The sequence below is a fragment of the Hyaena hyaena genome, unplaced genomic scaffold (genome assembly GCF_003009895.1).
Source record: "Hyaena hyaena isolate Hyena2069 unplaced genomic scaffold, ASM300989v1 scaffold_678, whole genome shotgun sequence".
Taxonomy (NCBI): domain Eukaryota; kingdom Metazoa; phylum Chordata; class Mammalia; order Carnivora; family Hyaenidae; genus Hyaena; species Hyaena hyaena.
The window spans coordinates 209,908-234,024 of NW_024081305.1; the positions used below are offsets into that span (position 1 = coordinate 209,908).

At 38.9% G+C, this 24,117-nt stretch overlaps 1 protein-coding gene across 1 annotated transcript in view; it reads left to right on the forward strand.

The window, feature by feature from the left end:
• KIF13B (kinesin family member 13B) overlaps window positions 1-24,117 on the forward strand; it is a 126,934-nt gene that overhangs the window by 65,932 nt on the left and 36,885 nt on the right. The window contains exons 22-30 of the mRNA XM_039217167.1: window positions 596-695; window positions 1,273-1,399; window positions 2,141-2,196; window positions 3,835-3,959; window positions 5,468-5,644; window positions 9,406-9,498; window positions 13,040-13,192; window positions 13,928-14,005; window positions 15,553-15,606. Coding sequence (XP_039073098.1) covers window positions 596-695; window positions 1,273-1,399; window positions 2,141-2,196; window positions 3,835-3,959; window positions 5,468-5,644; window positions 9,406-9,498; window positions 13,040-13,192; window positions 13,928-14,005; window positions 15,553-15,606 — 963 coding nt within the window. The remainder of the gene's footprint in view (window positions 1-595; window positions 696-1,272; window positions 1,400-2,140; window positions 2,197-3,834; window positions 3,960-5,467; window positions 5,645-9,405; window positions 9,499-13,039; window positions 13,193-13,927; window positions 14,006-15,552; window positions 15,607-24,117) is intronic.

The window sequence follows — 24,117 nt, forward strand, 5'->3', positions numbered from 1 at the left end:
CACACAAAAAACAAGGGAGAGAAGCATTTACATGTTGTTTGTAGAGACTAGTGAAACATGTTGAAGGCTGAAACAAGTTAAGAAATTTGAGGAATTTTTATGATGGTTCCCAGGGATATAAATTTGAAGATTATTGAGTAGTATTTGTGATTTTTAAAAAATTTACATATTTTTGTATTAGTAATATATATGTTCAGTTTAGGGCTCGAACCTACGACCTCAAGATCAAGAGTTATATACTCTTCTGACTGAGCCAGCAAGACGCTCCAGTATTTGTGATTCTTATCCAGCAAAGGACTTTGTAGATCTTAGTTGTAAGTCTTGGAGTTCTGCCCCTTGAACCAATAGAAATAAAACTGGTTCTGGGTATCAGAGAATGTCCTTTCAGAAGCTGTCTCATTCTAGAACAACAATTCTTTGATTTCTGAAACTTTCTGTTCTGAATAATGATTGGTGTTAACTAGTACTGCTGATAAACATATTAATGTGTAATACTTTACAGTTCTGAAGACTTAGAGTAAGGTAGATAGAGCATTGGTTTCAAGTATTTTGTCTTGCCATTATATTTGCCATAATTTCCCTCCTTTTCTTCCAGGATCGGGATTTAGAGAGACTGCGTAGAAAATGGCTAAATGCATTAACAAAACGTCAGGAATACTTAGATCAACAACTGCAAAAGCTTGTCAGTAAACATGGTAGGAAAAGCAAATTGAATATTTACTCCCCACCCCTAATCTGTGCATAATTAATCTCTATTTGCAGCTACATAAATTAGAAGTAGATGAACACTTCAGTAATGGGGATGGCAAGACCATAGGAATGTTTCTTATTTGTGTCATATCCTTTCAGAAAAAAATTTATTTAACTCTAATGATATCTTCCTATAGGTCTCCCCTCACCCCCAACAAAGAGAGAAAATATAGTATGTAAACACTGTCCTTCAAAAATAAATTAAGGAGGGTGCTAACATTTTTGATTTCTTATCTAAAAGCACTTGAATCCCTCAACTCTGGGTGGAATTATTCATGTGCTGATTCCATGTTGGCCTACCATATACCGAAGATGGCTTTTCTGTAAGAGTACAGTCATCCTCTTACAGTTCATTTTTTATCATGATTTTTTTTTTATCACTCTAAAATAGAGAAGTAATAAGTTTTTGGTGAACCATCATAAACGAGTAACTGAAGAGCAGGGAAATCCTTTTGATGCAATAGACAGAATGTAAATATCAAGTGAGAAATCTGTATTTGATCCTCATTCCTGACGTCCTAGATAAAACAGAGGATGATGCTGACCGTGAAGCTCAACTTCTAGAGATGAGGCTGACCTTGACTGAGGAGCGGAATGCAGTAATGGTCCCCTCTGCCGGCAGTGGCATTCCAGGGGCCCCAGCAGAATGGTATGAATGCCGTCATATGTCTTCTGATGTTCCAGATTGCGCACTGAGCTGCCTGCTTTCTGTATGAATTTTGGTTGTGTTTCAGTTAATGGAAGACTCATCATAGCACAGGGGAAAATTTTTTGAATTAGAGGAAGTGTTAAATTATTTTCATGAATTGGAATAACTATGGCCTAAAACTGTGTTTTATTAAATAATATTGTTATTGGCCCATGTAATTAAGATTTCTGAGAATCTAAATCAATATTTAATACCACTGCACTTAGCATTAAAAAAAAAGTTAATATGTTAATTACTTGGGTCATTCCCTTAAGAGACCATTCGGTCATAATAAAATTGCATCTCTGGGAGTTTTTGGTTTTGGTGCTGGCTTAAACTGTACTGTCAGCAAATGTTTTGTGCCACTTTATCGAAATTAAAAATAGTAAATTAAGCCATATGGGGCCCTTTGGTATGTAATTTCATAAGAAAGTAACTTTAAACAAGGGAGCTGTATTATAAACAGAAGACTGAATTCTAGTATCAGAACATATAATAATTATACACGAGAGCACCAATGAAAAGCAACAGCAGTTACAGGTCAGTTTAGGGGCATCTCTGATGTGAAATAATAACAAATACCCACAGCTATTATTGGCTTGACCTGTACTATTCTCAGTGTGGATTAACACTGTGTCTCAAAGTACATGCTGCTCAGAAAGTCTGCTTTATTCGAGATGCTCTTTGTTCATTATGTTTTAGGACCCCAGTTCCTGGGATGGAAACACACATTCCTGTTATATTCCTTGACTTAAATGGTAAGTTAGGAAGTGCTTTCTGAAGGCTTACCTCTGACAAATTAATGTCCAAGTAACACTTGGATTCTAATAAAGTTTGCAGTTAGGCCATTCTGTAAGCCTAAGATTAGGGTCTATTTTATGTATGCTGAGGGATACTGATACTTGACAAAGAATGAATTTTCTGTAAGAATATTTTTTTGTAGTAGTGATAAGTATGTTTCATCAAGGTGCGTTCTCACATTTCATCCTATAATCCATACAGTTGTGCATATACCTTGTTATCATCATCATCAGGTTAGGATGTAGTGGTAGTGTTTTCCTGTACTTAAAATTATTTTCTTCTTTAAGTCCTAAGAAAAGACTTCTCTCTGGAAAGAGATCCTTATGTAGCATGCTTTATTTTATCTGGTGTTTTCTTAGAATTATCTAATAAATTTCTCAGTTTTTCTGTGACTTCTTATGTCCTTTCCTGCATTGCTTAATTATAAGAACCTGTCAATTTTTTCTGATATTTTTCTCCTTCATGTAAAATATTTTGGATGTGGCTATATTTTACCTATACTCTGTCCAAGGAAGGAAAATAAAAATGAAAAGATAGATTAAAAAGCTAAAAATAAGTTAGAAGCCCGCAGTTAAATTCCTAAATATCTAAAAACCATGTGTTAAAATTAACTATCCTAAATAGACAAGCTTGGATGTCCTCAGTGGTTTTCTTCCACCTTTCTGAATGTGAGTTATTATATCTGAGGTATTTAGCATTTTGTACTACTTAACTTATTTAGATATATGGAAAATTATTATATGCACAGAGTTAGCAAATAATACTTAGCCATTTCCACTGTCTGTTCACTTGATGGGGTTTCAGTGTTTTGCCACAGAACTCTACCCTACCTGTTCTCTTGAGCCTTGTATGCTGAGGGTTACTCCAGCCTATTCTTATGTGAGGTTCCTAGACAGGTGAGGTGCTCTTGTGTGTGCTTATGTGTGTATGTGGAGGAGGGTAAGAGTGGAAAAGAATAAGCTTATAGAAGACCTGTTTGTATGGATATTCCATGACATGGTCAAGAGCTTGTTCAGCCTTTTGCCCATTCTTGATCCACACAAGCCCACATACTAGAAAAGATACTTTTGGTATCTTTTCTTACTTGTGGTAACTCACAAGCTTAAGATGGTTAGGGGGTTGGGAGCTCAAGGCTTAGAACTAAGTAACTAAAGGGCCCCGGGGCAACCCTCCAAGTTTCTGGCTCATGTAGCCAATTGATTCTTTTGTTGAAGTTAACTGTCAGATAATTGGAATTACTCTCGCTTCTCATTTCTTCAATGCACTCAAAGATAGGGAATTTGGGTTATAATCCTATCATTAACATTTATGGGCTGACCTTGAATAACCTCTTGGGTATCTTGGCTTCATTTGCCTTCTATGTAAAATAAAGCATAAAGGCAGGAGATTGGATAAGATAATTTCTTGAGAGTCTGTCCATCTCTAAGAACTGTGAACTGTTTAATGGTCCTCTTCCATGTCATGTAAGACTTTAGAGCCAAAAGCAAATGAAATTTGAGGCAGTAGAATTTTAATACTAAGCACATTGAAATTTAGCTGATAAGGGTTATCCTTTCAGATGATCTCTGTATTTAATGGAACTTCTTTGCTTTTAGCTGATGATTTCAGTTCCCAGGATAATCTTGATGACCCGGAAGCTGGTGGATGGGATGCTACACTCACTGGAGAAGAAGAGGATGAGTTCTTTGAACTCCAGATTGTAAAACAGCATGATGGAGAGGTAAACAGAGCAAATTAGGGAAAATCAGATGAAAAGTAGTCTTTAACCTTTCAATGAGTCTTTTGAAACAGTTAGCAATGTAATCATTTTAATGCTTACATTTGTCAAGATACACGAATGAAAACCTTTTATTATGACTTCCAGAAAGATTGGAACCACTTCCAGCAGGAGTAGACAGTCAGATTACATCCATTTACCACTTATTTCTCCTCTTGGTAAAGGATCCCTGTTAGTATTCATAGTTCAGGTCATCTTTGGTCCATTCTCTGAGGAAATGCCACTGAAGTACCTACAGGTAAAAACCAACATGATGTTTGAATGCTTTGAAATTCTTTAGTAAAGACTTTTTTTAAAGTTTGTTTATTTTGAGAGAGAGAGAGAAAGAGAACATGAGCAGGGGAGGGGCAGAGGGCGAGGTAGAGAGAGAATCTCAAGCAAGCTCTGTGCTGTCAGCACAGAACCTGATGCGAGGCTCAAACCCACAAACTGTGAGATCATGACCTGAGCTGAGACCAAGAGTCAGTCGCTTAACTGACTGAGCTACACAAGTGCCCCAGTGGTAAAAACTTTTTAAGAAGGGAAAAAAGATGAAGCCAGTGTGGCAAAATCTTGATAATGTTTGACTCTGGGTGATGGGTGTATAGTGGGGGCTTATTTTCTACTTTTGAGTATATTGGAAAAATGATAAAATAGTTTAAATAAGGAAAGCTGATGTGATGCATAGGGCACGTTATCACTTAGTGGTATTCCTAAGATGCAAAACTTTACTAGAAGGGAAAAAAGACAACAAGCCCAACTGTGATACATTCTATACAACAGTGGGCCTGCACCCTTCTTTAATGAGTTAGTGTCATGAGTGACAAAGAAAGGCTGGGGAACCATTCCAATTGACATGGACTACAGGGACATGACATCTAAATGCAGTTAGTGATCCTGGATTGGAGCAGCTGAAATATTTGAATATGGACTATGTATTATATAATAGTATTGTGTTGGTGTTAAATCTCTTGAATATAATTGTCCTATGGTTAAGTCAGAGGATGTACCTGCTATTAGAAGATACTTGCTAATGTATATAGGCATGTAGAGTTAAAAGTCTGTAACTTACTCTAAAGTAGTGCAGCAAAAAAATAAGTACACTGCATGTGTATGTGTTGTGAGAAAGAGAAAGGAATAAGTGACAAATATTAGCAGCTGATGATTCTAGATGGAAGATACACAGGAGTTCATTGTCCTGAATTTGCATCTTTCCTTTATGTTTGAGCATTTTTCAAAATAAAAAGATTTTAAAAGCCAGCCAGCCAGGAATGTCATGCTGTGTACTTCACAGACTAGGGTGATGGACACCACATCCTCATATCCCATAGCCTTTTAGGGAGGTTCTAGTCCATCTGCACTCATGACCAGCATGTAGGCCTGTAGCCAAGTCAAGATGTTTCCTTGTGAGGTTTGTTTGTTTGTTTTTCCCCAGGAGGAAAGGAAAAAGTATGCTCTTTCTGTCTCTGCAGGTGAGAGCAGAAGCCTCTTGGGACTCTGCAGTGCACAGCTGTCCCCAGCTCAGTAAAGGCACCCCTGCAGATGAGCGAGTGTATCTGATTGTGCGGGTGACAGTCCAGCTCAGCCATCCAGCTGACATGCAGTTAGTGTTACGGAAACGAATTTGTGTCAATGTTCATGGCCGGCAGGTGAGTCATTAATCCTTGTTGAAGAAATGACTGTATTTTTTTTTTCTTTCTTACAAATAGTTTATTGTCAAGTTGGTTTCCATATAACACCCAGTGCTCATCCCCACAAGTGCCCTCCTCCATGCCCATCTCCCCCCTCCCCCCACATCCATCAGTCCTCAGTTTGTTTCTCAGCATTCAAGAGTCTCTCATGGTTTGCCTCTCTCCCTTTCCCCCACCATTTCCCCCCTTCTTCTCCCCCATGGTCCTCAGTTAAGTTCCTCCTAATCCTCCTATACCTGCAAACATATGGCATCTGTCCTTCTCTGCCTGACTTATTTCACAAAGCATAACACCTTCAAGGTCCATGCATGTTGCTACACATGGCCAGATTTCATTCTTTCTCATTGCCATGTAGTATTCCATGGTATAGATAAACCACATCGTCTTGATCCATTCGTCTGTTGACGGACACTTAGGCTCTTTCCATGTTCTAGCTATTGTTGAGACTGCTGCTGTGAACATTGGGGTACATGTGCTCCTATGCATCAGCATTTCTGTATCCCTTGGGTAAATTCCCAGCAGTGCTATTGCTGGGTCCTAGGGGAGTTCTATTGTTAGTTTCCTGAGGAACCTCCACACTGTTTTCCAGAGGGGCTGCACCAGTTTGCATTCCTACCAACAGTGTAGGAGGGTGCCTGTTTCTCCACATCCTCGCCAGCATCTAGAGTTCTCTGATTTGCTCATTTTAGCCACTCTGACTGGCGTGAGGTGGTATCTCAGTGTGGTTTTGATTTGTATTTCCCTGATGAGGAGGGATGCTGAGCATCGTTTCATGTGTCTGTTGGCCATCTGGATGTCCTCTTTGGAGAAGTGTCTGTTCATATTGAAGAAATGACTTTAATCACAGGTCTGACGTGAGGGCCGGGCTGGGGAATGATTGTTGTGGCCTCTCATCCACGCAGACTTTGTGAAGCATTGAGCATTTTCTCTTCAGCATGACTGCTGCTGTCCTGTAACTATGTCTGCTTCATCTGGCACATGCCATCCTGACTTCCTCCTAGACAACATTAAATTGTTACAGTGAGTCTTTCTTATTACACAGTCACAAATTAACACCGTTCTTCTGGCTTCCACAGAGCCCAGTCAAAGTGAAGTTCACGGTTTTATTTCGTTTGGGTCACACAAGATGTGAAGGTTCTCTACAGAGGGACATGTTACTCTCCGCTTTGCATACCTACCTTTCTTCCTTTTCAGTCATCTCTGCTAATTCACTGATTCATATATTAAGAGAATGTACTCTGTCAAGCTTTTGGGTAACAATATAAGTTAAGAAATAGTCTGCATCTTGAAATAGTTAGTGTCCGTTGGTGTACATAGACACATATGAACAGGCGATCTGTCTCTGTTGGGTTAGTGCTGTAAAGCCGGTGCTCCCCAAGTGCTAGAAGACTGCGGGCCAGGGAAGGGAGAATTCACATCGAGCAAGTCAGAGCAGTTGTCAGAGACGAGGGTAGCACAGTAGCTAACGGCAGGCAGAGGAGGAAGAATTGTCTGTTCCATGGAGAGAAGACACACGTGCAGGGGTAGTGAGGAGGGACAGGGTGTGGCGGGCTCAGACCACAAGAAGCAGAGTGTGACGGGTGTGCTGTGGGGGCCAGGGCTGTGCCTGGCCACACAATTACAGCTGGATAAGGTAGGACCTTGTGCCATGTGACTGGGCTTAGTAGAAAACTTCCAGGTAAGAGTATAAACTGTTTCTGTCATTGGCTTTGCAAATACAGGATTTGGGAGGCTCATTCTAGAGATTCTTTTAAACTGTCCGTGCCCCTTTGTTTTTTGAGGCCTTCTCAGTACACTGACTAAAACCAGGACAGATGAAAAGAAATCTTTTCATTTAAAAGAGCACAGTTATGGTTGACAGAGTCCTAGATGTAATCTCCACCCCTAAAAATTAATCTTTAGTTCTAAATGTCACACTGATATCAATCTTTGAAATGAAGACTGGCGGTAATGCTGTTAAAATTGCAGCTCTTTAGCTTGGCAATCCAGCATCAATAAAATCCAGGTCATCGGGTTAGCGAGACTTATATGGTGTGGCTCCCATTCACTCTTTTCTCCAGCTCTCTTTTCTCGGAAGTCTTTAAGGTATTGAAAAAGACGTGTTGCTCTTGAGCATTTTGAAGAGTGATTTGCCATGCCTGAACTAGGGGTTCTGGTTGCCAGGCACTGAGACTGCCTTGGGACAGCCAACAGTACCACAGAATCCTTAACAGAAAAGGTGCATCATGACATCACCTAGCTCCTTCTGTGTGTGTGTGTGTGTGTGTGTGTGTGTGTGTGTGTGTATGTTTCTTTGATTTGTTTTTAATTTAATTTTGTATTATAGGGACAAGAAGTTGCCACATTTTTTCCCTGGTTGAAATGACTTGACATTATCAAGTTGATACTGAATGACATAGTATTTTAGGCTATGCCAATTTCCCTCCCAATTTCAGATACTTCATTCCTAAAACTTGCTTCTTTATAGCAAGGACTGGGACTTCCTTATGACGCTAATATATGCAGATCAGTTTCAACAGTTCCCACACAAAAGGAAAACAAAAAGTGAGGTAACAACAGTACCCACACCTCCCCTCCCCACCTGTTAAAAAAACCTACCGAGCTACCGATCAATGTAATTGGCAGTGGCTCAGCATTGCAAGGCTCAAGTTGGTAGAGCGAAGGGCTGCAATCAGTGGTCTCTTTGCCTTCTAAAATCACAGTTTTTATTTTATTTTAAAATTTTTATTCTTATTTTTTTCTTCATGTTTGTTTGTTTATTTTGTGAGAGGCAGAGAGAGAGAGAGAGAGCACACAGGGGAGAGGCAGAGACAGAGGAAGAGAGAGAATCCCAAGCAAGCTCCATGGTGTCAGCACAAGCCCGCCTTGGGGCTCCAACCCACAGACTGGGAGATCATGACCTGAGCTGAAATCAAGGGTCAGATGCTTAACCAACTGAGTCACCCAGGTGCCCCATAAAACCTACACTGTTTTAAAATATTAACTATAGAGCAGTGAAGAGGAGAAAAATAATTATCAAGTAGGTTATGTACTTCTCAGACCAAACAGCTGGATTTTTCTGTTTTCTTTGGGGGGGGGGTTCACATATTTCCTGCTTCCCTTTTGAATGAAGGAGAAGGTTAGGCGTCAGTTTAATATTCTCTCTTCTTATTATCTTGATTCACCAATTATATTCTGCCCTCATCACTGCTCTCTTCAACCTCTACAGGATGTTCAGTCTTAGCAGCATCTTCAAATGAGTCATCTATGCATTAATTCAACAGTTCAATTCTTAACTGTGCAAAGAGCATAGTCAGCATAAACAATGACCATGCACTCTTAAATCATTCTTCATAACGATCCTGCTTTGGTCAAGAATTTAATGCCTGAACTTGTCAATATTCATGCTGCAAGATGTCCATTGTACTGGAAAAAAAAAAAAGAGTACCAGTTCTCGCTTACATCTTAGAAGGTCATTTTATTGTGTTGAAGTCAACAGTCTTTTCTGTAGCCTGTATAGGTATAGGACCTGTCACATGGCAAGAATCTAATAAATTGGTTCTGTGCACTAAAATGAACTTGAGGAGTCCTGTATTTAGTGATTTGGATTTCAGCTTGCTTATGTTGGAAATTTGCTGTTTCTTTTTGGTTAGAATGAATGCAGTATTCCTTATGCTTTGTTAATGAACACTCAGTTTTTGAGGTAGGAAATCATATCTTTCTGTTTTGTTTTTCTCTAGGGTTTTGCTCAGAGTCTCCTAAAAAAGATGTCACATCGAAGTTCTATTCCTGGCTGTGGAGTGACTTTTGAAATTGTCTCCAATATTCCAGAGGTGAACAATCGTATGAAATTTGAGTTTACTAAAACTAGACTTGTAAAAAGAGCTAAGTCCCTGAAAAGTCACCTATCCAAGAAATACATAGTCCATGAAATGGGTGTTTAGGAAAATGCTGTAGGTTTGTAGAGGAATTTCCTAATCTTAATGTGATTCATAGTAAAATGTACTTGTGGCTTTAAAGGTTTAGTATTTTGTTAAAGAAGAACTTTTTTTGAAAAGCAAATGAATACTCAAAAGACAGCACTCCTTTTCATTCCCAGTGGACATAAGATAACAATATCATAAGCCTCATAACGAAGCAACATAGAGCAAAACAGAGATTTAAACTTTCCTTTTAGAATCACACAGAAATCTTATTTTTGTCACCTCTCAGTGAGGTGCACTTGGTGAGTTACTTAGAGCCTCAATTTTTTCATTTATCAAATTGGGTTAGTAATATCTTCTGTACAGAGTTATTTTTTAAGGATTCAATGAGACTGTGTATACAAGTTATTGTGCACACACTCAACCGTAAATTGAAATTGCCATTATTATAGATCCTATTATTATTATTTTCCTCTACTTATTTCCCTTTCTGAACTGAGAGAGTCATAGGAATCAAACAAACGGAGTTTAAAATACCCCCTGACAGAAGCTTGCTGGACGATGTAGTTTACATTTGCCTCCAAATATTTAATCCCAGATTTATTCACCTGGTGTTTGGCACAGCTGGCAATGGAGGCCTTCCTTACGGGGTAGGAGGATATGAGGGTTCTTAGGAAAGGACTCTGCAAAAGGGAAAGCAGAGCAATCCCTTCTGTCATGCTCACTGTCCAGAATCGAGGAGTGGGTGAGGAGGTGCAGATTATACTTTCCTTGGGAGTAAAGAATGGGAAAGTGTGCTGGGAGAAGACACTCTCTGCTAACCACACCATCCATAGCACCATTATGCTCTTCATTTTTGACTGCTGGAAGTTGTTAATTCTATTGAGTATTTGAACAGTAGGTGGACAAAATGTGTTTTAATGCAGTGAGTTTTTGGAATGGTGAAAAGATTATATAGTGCTTAGGCTCTGCTTTAGATTTCTTATACCACAAGAAGTCTTGTACTGGATCTCCAAAGCATTAGACTTGATTGTAAGTATTAGCCATTTAACTGTTAAATTTGGAGCCTACTGCACATTTTAGAAATAAGTCTGTTTTCAGAGTTAGACTAGCTGCAAAATCTTGGGTCTTTAGTCGATGACTCTTTGTATACTTATATGCTCGGCAAGAGACTCACTGTTTATTCTGTGTCTGAATGTTTTATGTCTTTCTGGTTGTTTCATACTCTATACATGGTTTGAATGCAGTTGAGAAACAGTGGCCACTGTAGTGAACTCTCTTCCATTTTTTCATTTCTCTCATCTTCCATCCCCTTGTCTCTCACCCCCTCCCAACTGTAGGTTCCTTATCCTCTTTAAAGGTGCTTTTATTCTCTGAGTGATACAGCTTTCAAAGGGAGGAAATGCAGGGAGATCTGTTGGGAGAGAAGCGTATGGCCAAATGTGATTGGGCTGCCTGTTAATAATTAGCTAAACATCTAAGTTGGCAAGTGTTATTTTCACATTATCAAATCCTGATGATAAAGAAAAAGGAACTGCGAGACTTAAAACTTACAGGGAAAGGACTACACTTAGTTTATTTTTTATTTAGAAACAAAAAAATTCCTGAAGGAACTAGGTTTCATCATAAAAAAAAAAAAATCCTCAAGAAGTTCTCTGTGTTCCCTGTTATAGCAGCTATGAGAGTTTGGTGGCAAAAAGAACTGATGATAGGCCAGAAAAAAGGAAATGGTTTCACCTGTCTATCCCAGGACCCAGTAATTCCACCTCTAGGTGCTTACCCAAGAGAAGTGACCAGGTGTGTCCATAGAGATGTGTAAAGAATGCTCATAGCAGCTTAATCCAGAGGAACCCAAAACTGGAAATGATCCAAACATCCACCAGTGGATGAATGGATAAGCAAATTATGGTTTATCCATAGTGTAGACCATTACTTAGCTACACAAAGAAATGAACTTCTTCAATAAATCCCAGAATCATTATGCAGAATACAAGAAGCCACATGCAAGAAAGGATGATTCCATTTAGGTGAGATTCTAAGACAGGTGAAACTAATCTGTGGTGAAAGAAATAACCTCACCTTGGGGGAAGGATAGGGCGTAAGTGAACTTTCTGAGGCAATGGAAATATTTTGTATCTTGATAGGGGCATGGATAACATGAGTGTATCTGTTTCTATAAAACTGAAGTTTCCCCTTTCTTATAAAATCAGGGTAATGCCTGTTCCCTTCAGACACCAAAAAATATTGTGTGTTGAGAGGTAAAAGGACTACTCTGTCAGGAATATCAGGAGACCTAAGTTCTTAATCTTGCCTCTCTTGCCAATTACATGGCCTTCCCCTTTCCTCATCCGTGAAATGAGGATGATTGCTTCTTTTCAGAGTTATTAAAAGGCTCAAATGAATCATTGTAGGAGACAGAAGTTTTGTGAACTTAAGCCACCTTCCCAATTCTTCCATCTTTTATCTGTTCTTAAAGCTTATTTAAATATTAAAAATATTTTTGATTTTAGAATGTATCTAATAACTGATATCTTAAAAAATTAATTGGCAGAGTTTTTTCTTTTCTCCTTAGAGGTATATAAAATAGTGTTTTCTTTTTCCCTTAAAGTTGGTGGCATCTTAAGATGTAGTGGCGTATGGATTTATATTTTGTGGTTTTTGACATAATTCTAACAAATTTGCAAGTAAATAAAGTATCAGATTTTCTCTGAGAAGAGTAATTTGTTAGGAGACAAGCTTGCCTGACATGATTAAATACATTAATAATGTCTCTCCCTAACTTGTGAACATCTTGTTTATCTGCACGGGCCGCCCATGTCAGAGGAGCAGGGGCAGGCTCTTGGCGAGAGCACAGAGAGTAAGAATTCCCTGGGATACTTTTCTTCTTAGTGGGTGCCATACTGCCTTTGGCTTCTCTCATGCCAGAGTTGAGGACTAAGACCAGCTTTAGAAGCTGCCACGTGTTGAATGTGTAATCCGTGGTCTGCTGGTATGGGAAGGGGTGGAAAGCCTGTCTGCCCCCTACTAGAGTTGTTTGGACCCAACCCCTGTCTTGCTGCCACCCCAGCTTCTTGTTCTTCTCTCTTGCCCCTCATGATAAATTTCTGAAGTATTGTAGTGGTTGTATATTTCCAGCCATTTCCTACAAACCTTTCTAACCAGTAACATTTCTGTTTGCAATAGAAGTATAGCAGAGGGCGATTTTATTGAGAATGTGCTCTGTTTCAGTGGCACTGTGTTTAACCTTTCAAGTTAACCTAACCACCAATTTATACCGTAATTTCTGTGGGAAAATGCATTTTGAGTTCCAAAAACTGGCAGTAAGATGGAGTTTTGGAATATATCCCATTTAGTTTAGTACTCTGTGTGTGTGTATTTGTATAGATCAAGAAGCTTTTGTGTTTTCTTCTACAAAGTACTTAATTTTAATACACAACTTTCTGTTCTCCAGGATGCCCAGGGAGTAGAGGAACGAGAAACATTAGCAAGAATGGCAGCCAATGTTGAAAACACAGCTTCTGCTGACTCAGAGGCTTATATTGAAAAATACCTCAGAAGTGTGCTGGCTGTGGAGAACCTTCTCACTTTAGATCGTCTTCGCCAGGTTAGCCAACAGAACTGGTAACAGTGGTGCTGACCCAGCCTGATTATCTTCGCCATTCTACAGTTTGCAGGACTGTTACATCTAAATGTTTGGAGCAGCTGTTTAAGTGGAGCATATTAATTTAGATTAAACTCACCAGTGAAGTCTTGGAACATACAAAAGCTATACTGGGAAGTTACTTTTCCCAGCACATGAAATGGTATCTAGTTGCCTTGAGTTAAAGGGAGAAAATTTCTTTCGTGGAAGAAATACGTAGGTATGAGGCAGAATGGGCCCTTCTTTGCTTAGTTGGATGTGTCTGCACAGCCTTAGAGTGGTATTCTAGAAGGGATAATAGAGATGCCAGCAGTAAACCTAATCCTTAGTGGAATCTTAAACCTCATTTTATGTAGCAGTATTGAGACTTTTACTGTTTTTAACCAAAGATCCTAATGAAAAATAAAAGTGAATGGTCTAATTTTCATGATCTTACTCCTGGAACTAAGTTCTGGCCTGCTTTAAGGGGGCCATCAGAAGATAAAGAGAAGAATGATCTAGGTAACCAACAGCTACATAATTAACTTTGAATATTCCACAATGATTGGAACTGGGTCATTCCATTGTGTGAAGTAACAGTCATTATTTAAAGAACTAGGAACATGTATGTAGAGATCGTATCTCAAAGACTGCTTTACACGCTATTGCTTTGGAGGTGTGTCTCTGATATGTGTTTTTCCTGTGTACGTTTTCTGACAGGAAGTCACAGTGAAGGAGCAGTTGACAGGAAAGGGGAAGCTGAGCAGGAGGAGTATTAGCTCTCCGAATGTGAACAGAGTGAGTACATGGTCCCCATTCTGTGCGCTGCCTGGGCTCTCCTTCCCTGCTCCTATTTGCTTGGATAACTCTTCTCCATCCTTATAACGCTCATCTTGGGTATCCTTTCCTTCTCCGAACTGATGTAGTGTCTGTGCCACTCCCCTCGCCAGTATGGTAGGGAAAGTATCCATTCAAGCATGTTTCTAATGTCTCTCGTTTATTTTTGTATGAGCGGTGCCTAGCACAGTGACTGGATGTTGAGTGAGTACGTGTGTTGAACTAAAGCAAAACTAGCCAAGTGCCTTGTGGAAGCCATTTGAATTTTCTGGGCCTAACTTAATTACTTTTACGTTGACGAGAAGTCTGGACTGGTTTACAAACTCAATTGCTGGAAGGCCATCCAGGGTAGCAGAAATGAGTAAAATAAGTTATGTTTGTTTCATAACAGTGTCTGCAGTTTATTGTTATTTTTTGAAACATAGATATAATTTATGTGCATATTAAGCATACAAATAATTCTTCAGAAAGAAATATGATTGTGGCCCTGTGATTTTTCTCTCCTTTCCTTACTTCTGACAAAGATGTGGGTATGAGAAATACTACCTTTGTCCAAATTTTACTCAGGAAACCCACAGTACAAACATTGTAATAAAGAGCAGCTGACCCTTAGCCTTAGCGTTTGAGGGACAGTAGTGACAGGTAGAGAGAGTATAGATGGGAGGGCACATGGGGCCTCCAAGTGACTGAATGATATCACTGATGATCTCAGACTGAAAGATTGGGAACATTCTCAGGCATTAAGAAATATCACATTATTTCAACTTAAAATCCTCTCATTTCTTCTGAAAATGATACATCAAAATGCAGAGATACTTGCAGAGGTTTGGCATTAAAGTTTTTTTTATTTTTTTTTTTTATTTCTGAGAGAGAGAGAGAGAGAGAGAGACAGACAGCATGAGCAGGGGAGGGTCAGAGAGAGAGGGAGACACAGAATCTGAAACAGGCTCCAGGCTCTGAGCTGGCTGTCAGCACAGAGCCTGATGTAGGGCTCGAACCCATGAACCGCGAGATCATGATCTGAGCGGAAGTCGGACGCCCAACCGACTGAGCCACCCAGGCGCCCCGCAGAGGTTCGGCCTTTAGAATCCTATGGTTTAAAATTAAATAGTTTGTGTCCGTACATCTGCTATGAATACCCAAAGAAGGAAGTCATAAGATCAGGACATGGTAAGATAACCAGTAATCTGGTATCCTTTCAATAGAAAAGGAAACACAGATGAAGTAGCCCTTACTGAGGCCCTGCCAGTTGTTGCCTCATTGTGAACTGGGTGTCTGATCTTACACAAACTTCTTGCCTTAAAGTTCCATTCAGTTAAAAAAAAAATTGTGCCTAATAACATCCCGAAGTTTACACTAGCCTGGCATACAGCTTTGTTCTCCACAACATCTCTGCTACCAGACTTTAATGTCCTGTTGATTTGGTTTTCAAATTCTTGTATTTCCAGGACTGTAGGTTTATATACTTCTTGCATAAAGGACTAACACCCTCTGTATTTCTTCTTCAGTTGTCTGGTAGCCGACAAGACCTTATCCCATTCTACAGTCTAGGCAGCAACAAGGTAAGTGTTTATAACTTGTTTTTTGTCAGTCTTATTAGAAGAGTTGCCCATTCAGCTTCCCTCTGCTCAAATACCACACACTAGTTTTGCATGTCAAAATTTCTCTTCCTCTTCTGTACTGTGTGAAATTTATTGGAAAGTGTTTAGAGTTCATGTCTTTTTATTTTCCAGTTAAATTAAGGTTTACTAGACCTTATTACTCTACTCTTTAAGGGTTGAAACCCAGTACTGGTACTTAGGTTCATGTTTCTATTTAAAATATTTTTTTTCTGTTTGTGTCAGTAAGAGAACTTCAAGTCAGATTTTTAATAGGAAAATGTTGATGTAATGATTACACACCTTTAAAGAATAAGAAGATTTTATCTGAAAGTTACTTTGCTAGAAGAAAGAAAAATAAGGGAACAGAACTTTTATTAACTGGAATTTATTGTTAATGTAGTGTTCCCCAGTTTAACAGACTTTTAAGCATAGATAATTGTTTATCATTTACTTAAAGGGATCACACTTGAAATTGCTATAACTGGATGTCCTATATCACAGTTTTTGTGCCTGATGTTTTTTGAGGGATCTGGTTAGGTATTGTGACATCCAACCAACTATGGGCAATAGCCCTTTGCTGGTATCTTAACCCTTGAGGAGGTTAAAAGTGACTTACAAAAATTGTCTTATAAAATGACCTGGTATCAGGCATTTGTTTCAAAATAATCTCAGGGGAGGATGGGAGTATAGATAAAAAAGATGGGCTATTGACTGATAATTGTTATAGCTGCATGGGATTCATTATACTATCCTTTCTACTTTTGTTATTCTACACTCTGTTTTTGTACATTTGAAATTTTCCTCATGAAAACTTTAGAAAAAGAACAATTTAGTTGATAAATAATTAGACTCATTCTTAAGATCTAGGTTACTAGGAGTTTACTTGAAATAATATATTAAAATGTGTGTACCATTATTTCAAGCAAACTTCTAGTAACCTAGATCTGGAAAATGAGCTATATATGTGTATAAACATAACATACATATGTTTCTAGACATATAAATTGCTCTCCAGTTCACTAATTTACTGATCACCTACCATGCCTCTCAAAGTGTGCTAAGTAGTACTCCTTTATACTGATTGAATGATGGGTTTCATTAGTTCTTTTTTGTCTTTTTTTTTTTTTTTTAATGTTTATTGATTTTTGAGAGACAGAGTGTGAGCGAGGAGAGGCAGAGAGAGGGAGACATAATCTGAAGTAGGCTCCAGGCTCTGAGCTGTCAACACAGAGCCTGATGTGAGGCTCAAACGCCTGAAACGTGAGATCATGACCCGAGCCGATGTCAGACACTTAATCAGTTGAGCCACCCAGGCACCCCTGATTAGTTCTTGATAAGCACACATAGGTTGTGATTATCAAACCAAAGCTGAGATTTTGGGAGTGTATGTCATTATTTTTAAATGTAAATAAATGAAATACTTTAAGGAAAATATATTCATAAAAAGAAAACATGACTTTGTGTTTTTTTAATTACTTCTAACCCAAATTCTTAATTATATTATAAATTCCTTGAAAGAAATGGCCAAAATTTCCTATCTATCCCCAATTTCCTTATGTTTGAATAATATCACTCGAAAGAAAATTATTGTGCTTTGTCTACATCACAAATAAATGGAATAAGGGAACATAGATGCTGCACTAGGAAATATGATAGGAGACCAAAGGAGGGAGTGGACCCTTTCATAGGCAGTATTCACAGATCAAGAGAGGCTTCAGAGAGGTGATAATCCCTATAAGCTGAAGGATGATAAAGTCCACCCGAGGTAGGGAAGGAGTCAAAGCAGTAGTGTGAACAAAGCATGGAGGGATGAAAAAGCTTGCTATGTTCATGACAGTGCGTGTGGTGTGACTGAGGGAGAGGGGGTACTGTGGGGTAGAACCCAGAGAAAAGGAGTCTGATTGTAGAAGTTCTAACATTTTGTGCCGAGGAGCAAGGGGGAGGCAGGTAGTTGCTGACGGAGTAATGGCAGTAACATGGTTAAAGTTGAAGTGAAAGTGTTTTTTTAACAGTCCGCCTAAATCCCACTTGGGTTCCTGGCTGTGGCCTATAAAATTACATTAGAATAATGTATACAGTATAGACACATACAGTTATCAATGTAAAAGTGTGAAAAAACTTAATTGGAGGATGGAGGAGATCAGGTAGGGGAGGAAATTCAGCAGTGGGGGGAAGAGAGAGAGCAGTTCAGGTATATTAAAGAGAATTTCTAGAACTCTGAGAGTGTGAAGAGTGAGGTTGGGCAAAGGAGGAGATGAGGGTGACAGAATGGAGAGAAGAATTGTAGGAGGAACAAATTTGGGGCAGAAAATGATTTAGTTCAATTTTTTGACATAAGTTTTCTGTGCCACCTGAAGGGTCTGGAAGCCTGGGCAGAAGACAGATTGGGGAGCTGAGAGCATAGTTGAAACTGAGTGAGGGCTTAGATCTGTATAAAGGCAGAGCTCGAGAGCTTGATACTCACAGACATGTGCCTGAGGAGAAACTGGCTGGACCAATGGAAAAGGAGTCCCCAAAGAGGAAAGAAGACCCCACAGAGAGTGGCTTGGAAACTGGGCAGAAAGGACTTTGCAAGTCTGAAGAAGGACTCCTTTCAGTTTTCTCAGGGACCGCAAGATGAGGACTGAAAGACTGTTTTCAGATATGACAGTGAAGAGATTGCTGGAGCCTTCCCCAGGGCAACTTCTGTGGAGGGTTGGGGAGAAATTAGCAGGACATGTCATATTAAATGAGTAACGTTACACACTTTTGTTGCTCTACCGAGGATCTTCCCTTTTTAAGTGATCTTGACTTCTTGGGATCCCTGGGTAACTTAGTAAAGATGAGGAAAGTCTGATTTTTGCCCTCTCAGGTTTTACTGGTGTCATGGTGCCATCACAGAAACAAGGATTTGGATCCCTCCACTCTCCTTCAGTGTATATTAGCAGTTGTCATTGACTTCCAACAAGTTAAATGCCTTTTTTCCCAGTGGCAGCAGTTGGCAGTCTTCCTCAAAATTTGGCTTCAGTTGTCCCTCCCCAACCATAGCATTCACCACCCTCTGGAAGTATTGTCAGGGAAAACAGAAGGTGCCAGCTTGCCGTGACTAACATTGCTTCCAATTCAGCTGTGAAGCTATTATTTTACCTCCTTTTGGACTCTTGGCATCCCTAGGTCCTGAAAGGTTAATAGATGTAGCTGGGTTTTAGCACCATCTCATTGCTGTGGACATCCCTAGACTTCTTGCTAGGTTGAATGAAATGGGAACACATCATAATTAGAGGCCATTTGCTTTTCACTAGGAGAAGGGTAGAAGAAAACTGTTCTAAGACAGATTTTGATGGGATAGACCTGTTTAATGGGTAACGGTATTCAGCTGATAGAGGATTATAACCGTGATGCTAGAAAATTATGTGAAAAGAATATGAAGCAAAGAGGATTTGATTCTAGGCTCACTTCAGGAGTACAGAGTAGCTACCCTGTTTTCAGAGGAGGGGTCCCCCAGTTTTATCATTTAACATGAGCATCTTAAAAGATTTTTAGGAAAAATAAACATTCTTAAAATTGTATTTTCTTGCTAGTGAGGAAAAAAAACCCTTTCCGTGCTAATAGCACTAAGGAACAGAGGTTCTCCCTGTGGCCTTTAAAGGAAACAATGAAAAACATTTTCAAATCCAGCATTGCCTTGTATTCAAAAAATGTTTTTAACACTACCCATAATAGAATTCCTCAAGATTGGGTGGTGCTTAAACAAATTGACATACAAATTATCAAAATCCTATTAAACCCCTTTACCCAATAGCAGTGTCCACTGATGCATTGTTTATAATGGCAGAAGATTGGAAGGAAACTAAATGTCTGTTGGTTTGATCTAGTTAAATACAGTTTATCTGGGTGCATGCCACATATGATAAACACACACACACACAAACACACACACATACCCCACACACACACCCATAAATAAATGGGACACTATGCAGCTGCAAAAATGATTAGGAGTGCTTCCAGGTACTAATATGGAAAAATTACCGGGATATACTCAGTGATTAAAAAGGAAGCTCAGACTGCTGGTGGGAATGCAAACTGGTGCAGCCACTCTAGAGAACAGTATGGAAGTTCCTCAAAAAACTAAAAAGAAAACTACCCTATTATCCAGCAATTGCACTATTAGGTATTTACCCAAAGGATGCAAAAATACAGATTTCAAAGGGGACATGTACCCCAGTGTCTGATAGCAGCAATAGCCAAATTCGGGGCACTTGGGTGGCTCAGTCAGTTAAGTGGCTGATGCTTGATTTCGGCTCAGGTCATGATCTCACGGTTTATAAATTCAAGCACCATGTCAGTGCAGAGCCCGTTTGGGATTCTCTTTCTCTTCCTCTCTTGCTGACCTCCCCGACTCTCTCTTTGCACTTACATGTGCACCCTCTCTCTCTCAAAATAAACTTAAAAGAAAAAAACTTAAATAAACACACAATAGCCAAACTATGGAGAGACCCCAAATGTCCATCAACTGATGAATGGATAAAGAAGATGTAATGTATCTACAATGGAATATTACTTAGCCATTAAAAAGGATGGAATCTTGCCACGTACAATGACATGGATGGAGCTAGAGTGTATTATGCTAAGTGAAATAAGTCAGAGAATGCAGTATGATTGCACTCATGTGGAATTTAAGAAACAAAACAGATGAACATATGGAAAGGGGAAGTGGGAAAGAAACAAAACACAAGAGACTCTTAACGATAGAAAACAAACTGAGGGTTCATATAGGGAGGTGGGTGGGAGATGGTCTAGATGGGTGATGGGTATTAAAGAGGGCACTTGTGATGAACACTGGGTATTGTATGTAAGTGATGAATCACTGAATTGTATCAGTGAAACCAGTCCTGAAACCAATATTGCCCTGTATGATAACTGAAATTTAAAAAAAATTAAGTGCAGAATATGCTGCCATTTGTATTACAAAAGGGACAAGAGAGAATTGTGTGTACTTTGTGTAGATTTGCTTATATACACATAAGAAACCCTAGAAGGATATATAAGAAGCTAATACCATTACTTATCTGCCTGGGGAGAGGATGGAAGTATGTAGGGAACAGAGCAGGTAGGGGTAGGGGTAGGAGATTTGTCACCATGCCTTTTTATATTATTTGGTTTCGGGATCATGTGAACAAATTAGCTATTTAAAAAATAAATTAGAATTAAAAAATATATATATAATATATATAAAACATGTATATAAAGCACATATATATACATATATATACTATATATAAAAACATATATATGTATATATATGAAAATCTCAATAGGAGTAGAAAAAAATTTGTCAAAATTCAACACCCTTTAAAAAACAGAAGTGAAGAATTTTACTTCCTATTAAGTAGGAAAAGTTCTCTTGTGTATAGTGGTTTGAGAAGGTCTCCGATTGCTTTATTTATAACAATTTGTACGCAAAATCCTAAAAGAAACTGTTTTGAAAAATCTCAGACTCATTTTTTTTTTCTTTTCTTTGGGAGACTTCCTGCATTCTTCAGTTTTCAGAAATCCAGGGAGAGGTAATTAATCCATTAGGTTTTCCTAATGAGTAGGATATAAGTACTATCCTACTACCTAAAACTTGTATCATGCTTGTTTTTACCTTGAGAATAAGAATGAATTTTTAGGGGCACCTGGGTGGCTCTGTTGGTTAGGCATCCTGCTTTGACTCAGGTCATAATCTCACGGTTCCTGAGTTCAAGCTCTGCGTTAGGCTCTGCACTGACAGCACGGAGCCTGCTTTAGATTTTGTGTCTCCCTCACTCTCTGTGCCCCTCCCTGCTCATGCTTGCCTGTTCTCAAAAACAAACAAACGAACAAACATTTTAAAAAATTACCAACAAGAAGAATGAAGCTTTAATGTAGTTTTTATAAGATGACTAAATTTGACACTGTAACAATTTTTTGGCTCTTTATTGTAAAAATAACCTTGGTAGTAAGTACGTAGGATTCCTTTCAAATACTTCTTGTTCGAAGAGAGTAAAAGTATCTGTGAAAAGATCCCAGGAATTAAGACGTCTTATTGAATTTAGTAGGCTCTGGAATGTGAGGAGTTGGAGTAACTCATATTAAGCAAATAGTACAAATAAATATTTGAGAACTTGTAAGATGTCCTTTTCTTGAGTATGGGACAGGGAAAGAGGAATTTTAAAAAATGGCAAAAGTGCTTTGGGCATTCCTTTGACATCACAGAACTTTTCTCAGCAGGACCATCTCGGTTTCTTTGCAATGAATGTATTTAACGCACAGGAGAGTCGAGTCAGAAACATAATTTTAATCTGGAGTTGATGATGCTTAAGATGGTAGAAAATGAGTTTTGAAATACTTAGTTACATTTACCTTGCATTTAACTTGTGTGGACCTATTTCTGGGTTCTGTGTCCCATTCATTTTTGTGTCTAGCCCTCTGATCTTGATTATGAAATCAGAATTATAGACCACAGAGTTTGATGTGCTGTGTTCCCCTGTGTAATATGGGAGCATTCAGGTTAGTTGAAATGATATTCAGAAGCAGGGAGAGGCCACAGAAGAGGTTCACATCTCCATTTTCCTCCTAATTTTCAGTTGATACCATGACAAAGATTAGTCATTTTGGACAAAGTGACACTAAACAGTGTGGATGGGAGGCAAGAGTGAGAGTTTGCAGGATTAGGGCTCCTGGGGAGGTCAGAGGAAATGGTGAGCTGCTAAAAACAGTCTCCAGTTTGGCCTATGACATTTGGAATTTGCCCAGCCATATTTTACATGTCCTTATTATTGATGCTCACTCCATATTAGAATTGGAATTGCTATACTGAGCTCCACCAAGATTGAATTGATGGACTAATTAATCTTAAAAAGATAAATTGAATTTGATGAACTGCTCCCAAGTTTTAAGTTCACCTTAGGGCGTAAAAGCAGTCATTCATTTTTTTTTTCTCAAGTTTTGATTTAAATTCCAGTTAGTTAACATACAGTGTAATATTAATTTCAGGTGTAGAATTTAGTGACTCATCACTTAAGTATAACACCCAGTGCTCATCACAGGTGCTCTGTTTAATACCCATCACCCATTCAGCCTATCTCCCACCCACCTCATCTCCAGTAAATAAACAAACAAAAAAAGACCCTTAAAAACCAGACCCTTAAATACAGAGAACAAACTGGTGATTGCCAGAGGGAAGGTGGGTGTGAGGATGGGTAAAATAGATAAAGGGGATTAAGCGTACACTTATCTTGATGAGCATTGAGAAATGAAAAACAAACATATATATACATATATAATTGCAATGTTGTTGCTATTTACTGTTATTGTCATTATCGTAAAGCAGTTTTTTAATAGATATAATGAAAACTTAGCAAACTTTTTATGACCAGTCTACCAAGATGGACTTACCTGCAGAATTAATTTCAGCAGGTTGTTTATTTTTCCATCTGAAAGTTGGCTGTGCACTGAGACCTTTTGCGACGCAAGGAACACTGTCAAAAATGTTGGTATTTCTAAAGCCATTTTAGATGGAATTATACTTTTTAATAAGTTAGTAAGATATTGTGTTTATCATCTTATTGGAGTAGAAACTCCAATAACTGATGCAGTTAAAAGTAGCCAAAAGCCTAAATGAATATTCAGTTAACAAAACTGATTTTTGTGTGTCTTGGCTGCCTCACCTTCCTGAAAATGCAGTTATTTAGTGTGGCACAGGTGAAGGCTGATGGCAAATATGAGTCACTTCTTCTTTAGTTCCCTGGGAAGCCGCCTTTGGACCTGGAATGTCACTGGCACTTCTTGTTCTTTCCCTCTTTGTTTCTTTCCTGATCAAAAACAGACCTCTTTCTGGAAAACTTAAAGAATTTGTGTCTGGGAAGAGCAGTAACGGGAAATTTTAGGTGCACCAGGAGGACTCAAGCATGTTCTCAGATCAGCTGAGAGCCTCCTGTGTTTTGCCTGTTCTATTTTGTCTTTAAGCATGATGGTAGCTACAAATAACTGCTGTCTCACATAGGGTTTTATTTCTTTGAATTCAGCCTGTTAGCACAAATATACATACATATATACTTTTTGCCTTTTAAGAGCTGAGCTCATAAGAGAGCAGAAAGGTCTAGTGTTTGGCCAAGTCCTTTTTATTTACTGCCCTGAGTTCATCTCCCTCTGAAGTACCTGTAATTGGGATGCTTCCTTCTCCCCCCTACCCCCCCCCCCCCCCCCCCCCCCCCCCCCGCCCAACATTTCAGTAAAGGGAGAATAACTCTGGAACAGCCAGGGATGTAAAATTTATTGGAAAGACAGTAATTGCCTTGTCCCTGGGGGGCAGTGTGTGTAGTTAGACACTGAACCACAGGTTTCTTTTCTGGCAAGAGAATGGACATGCATTATTGGAGAAAAAGAATAAGGGAATGATTTCAGTGCAATGTTTCTCCAGAGATCTGTCGGTGTCAGAAAGAAGAGGGAGGAGTGTTGTACCCTGTT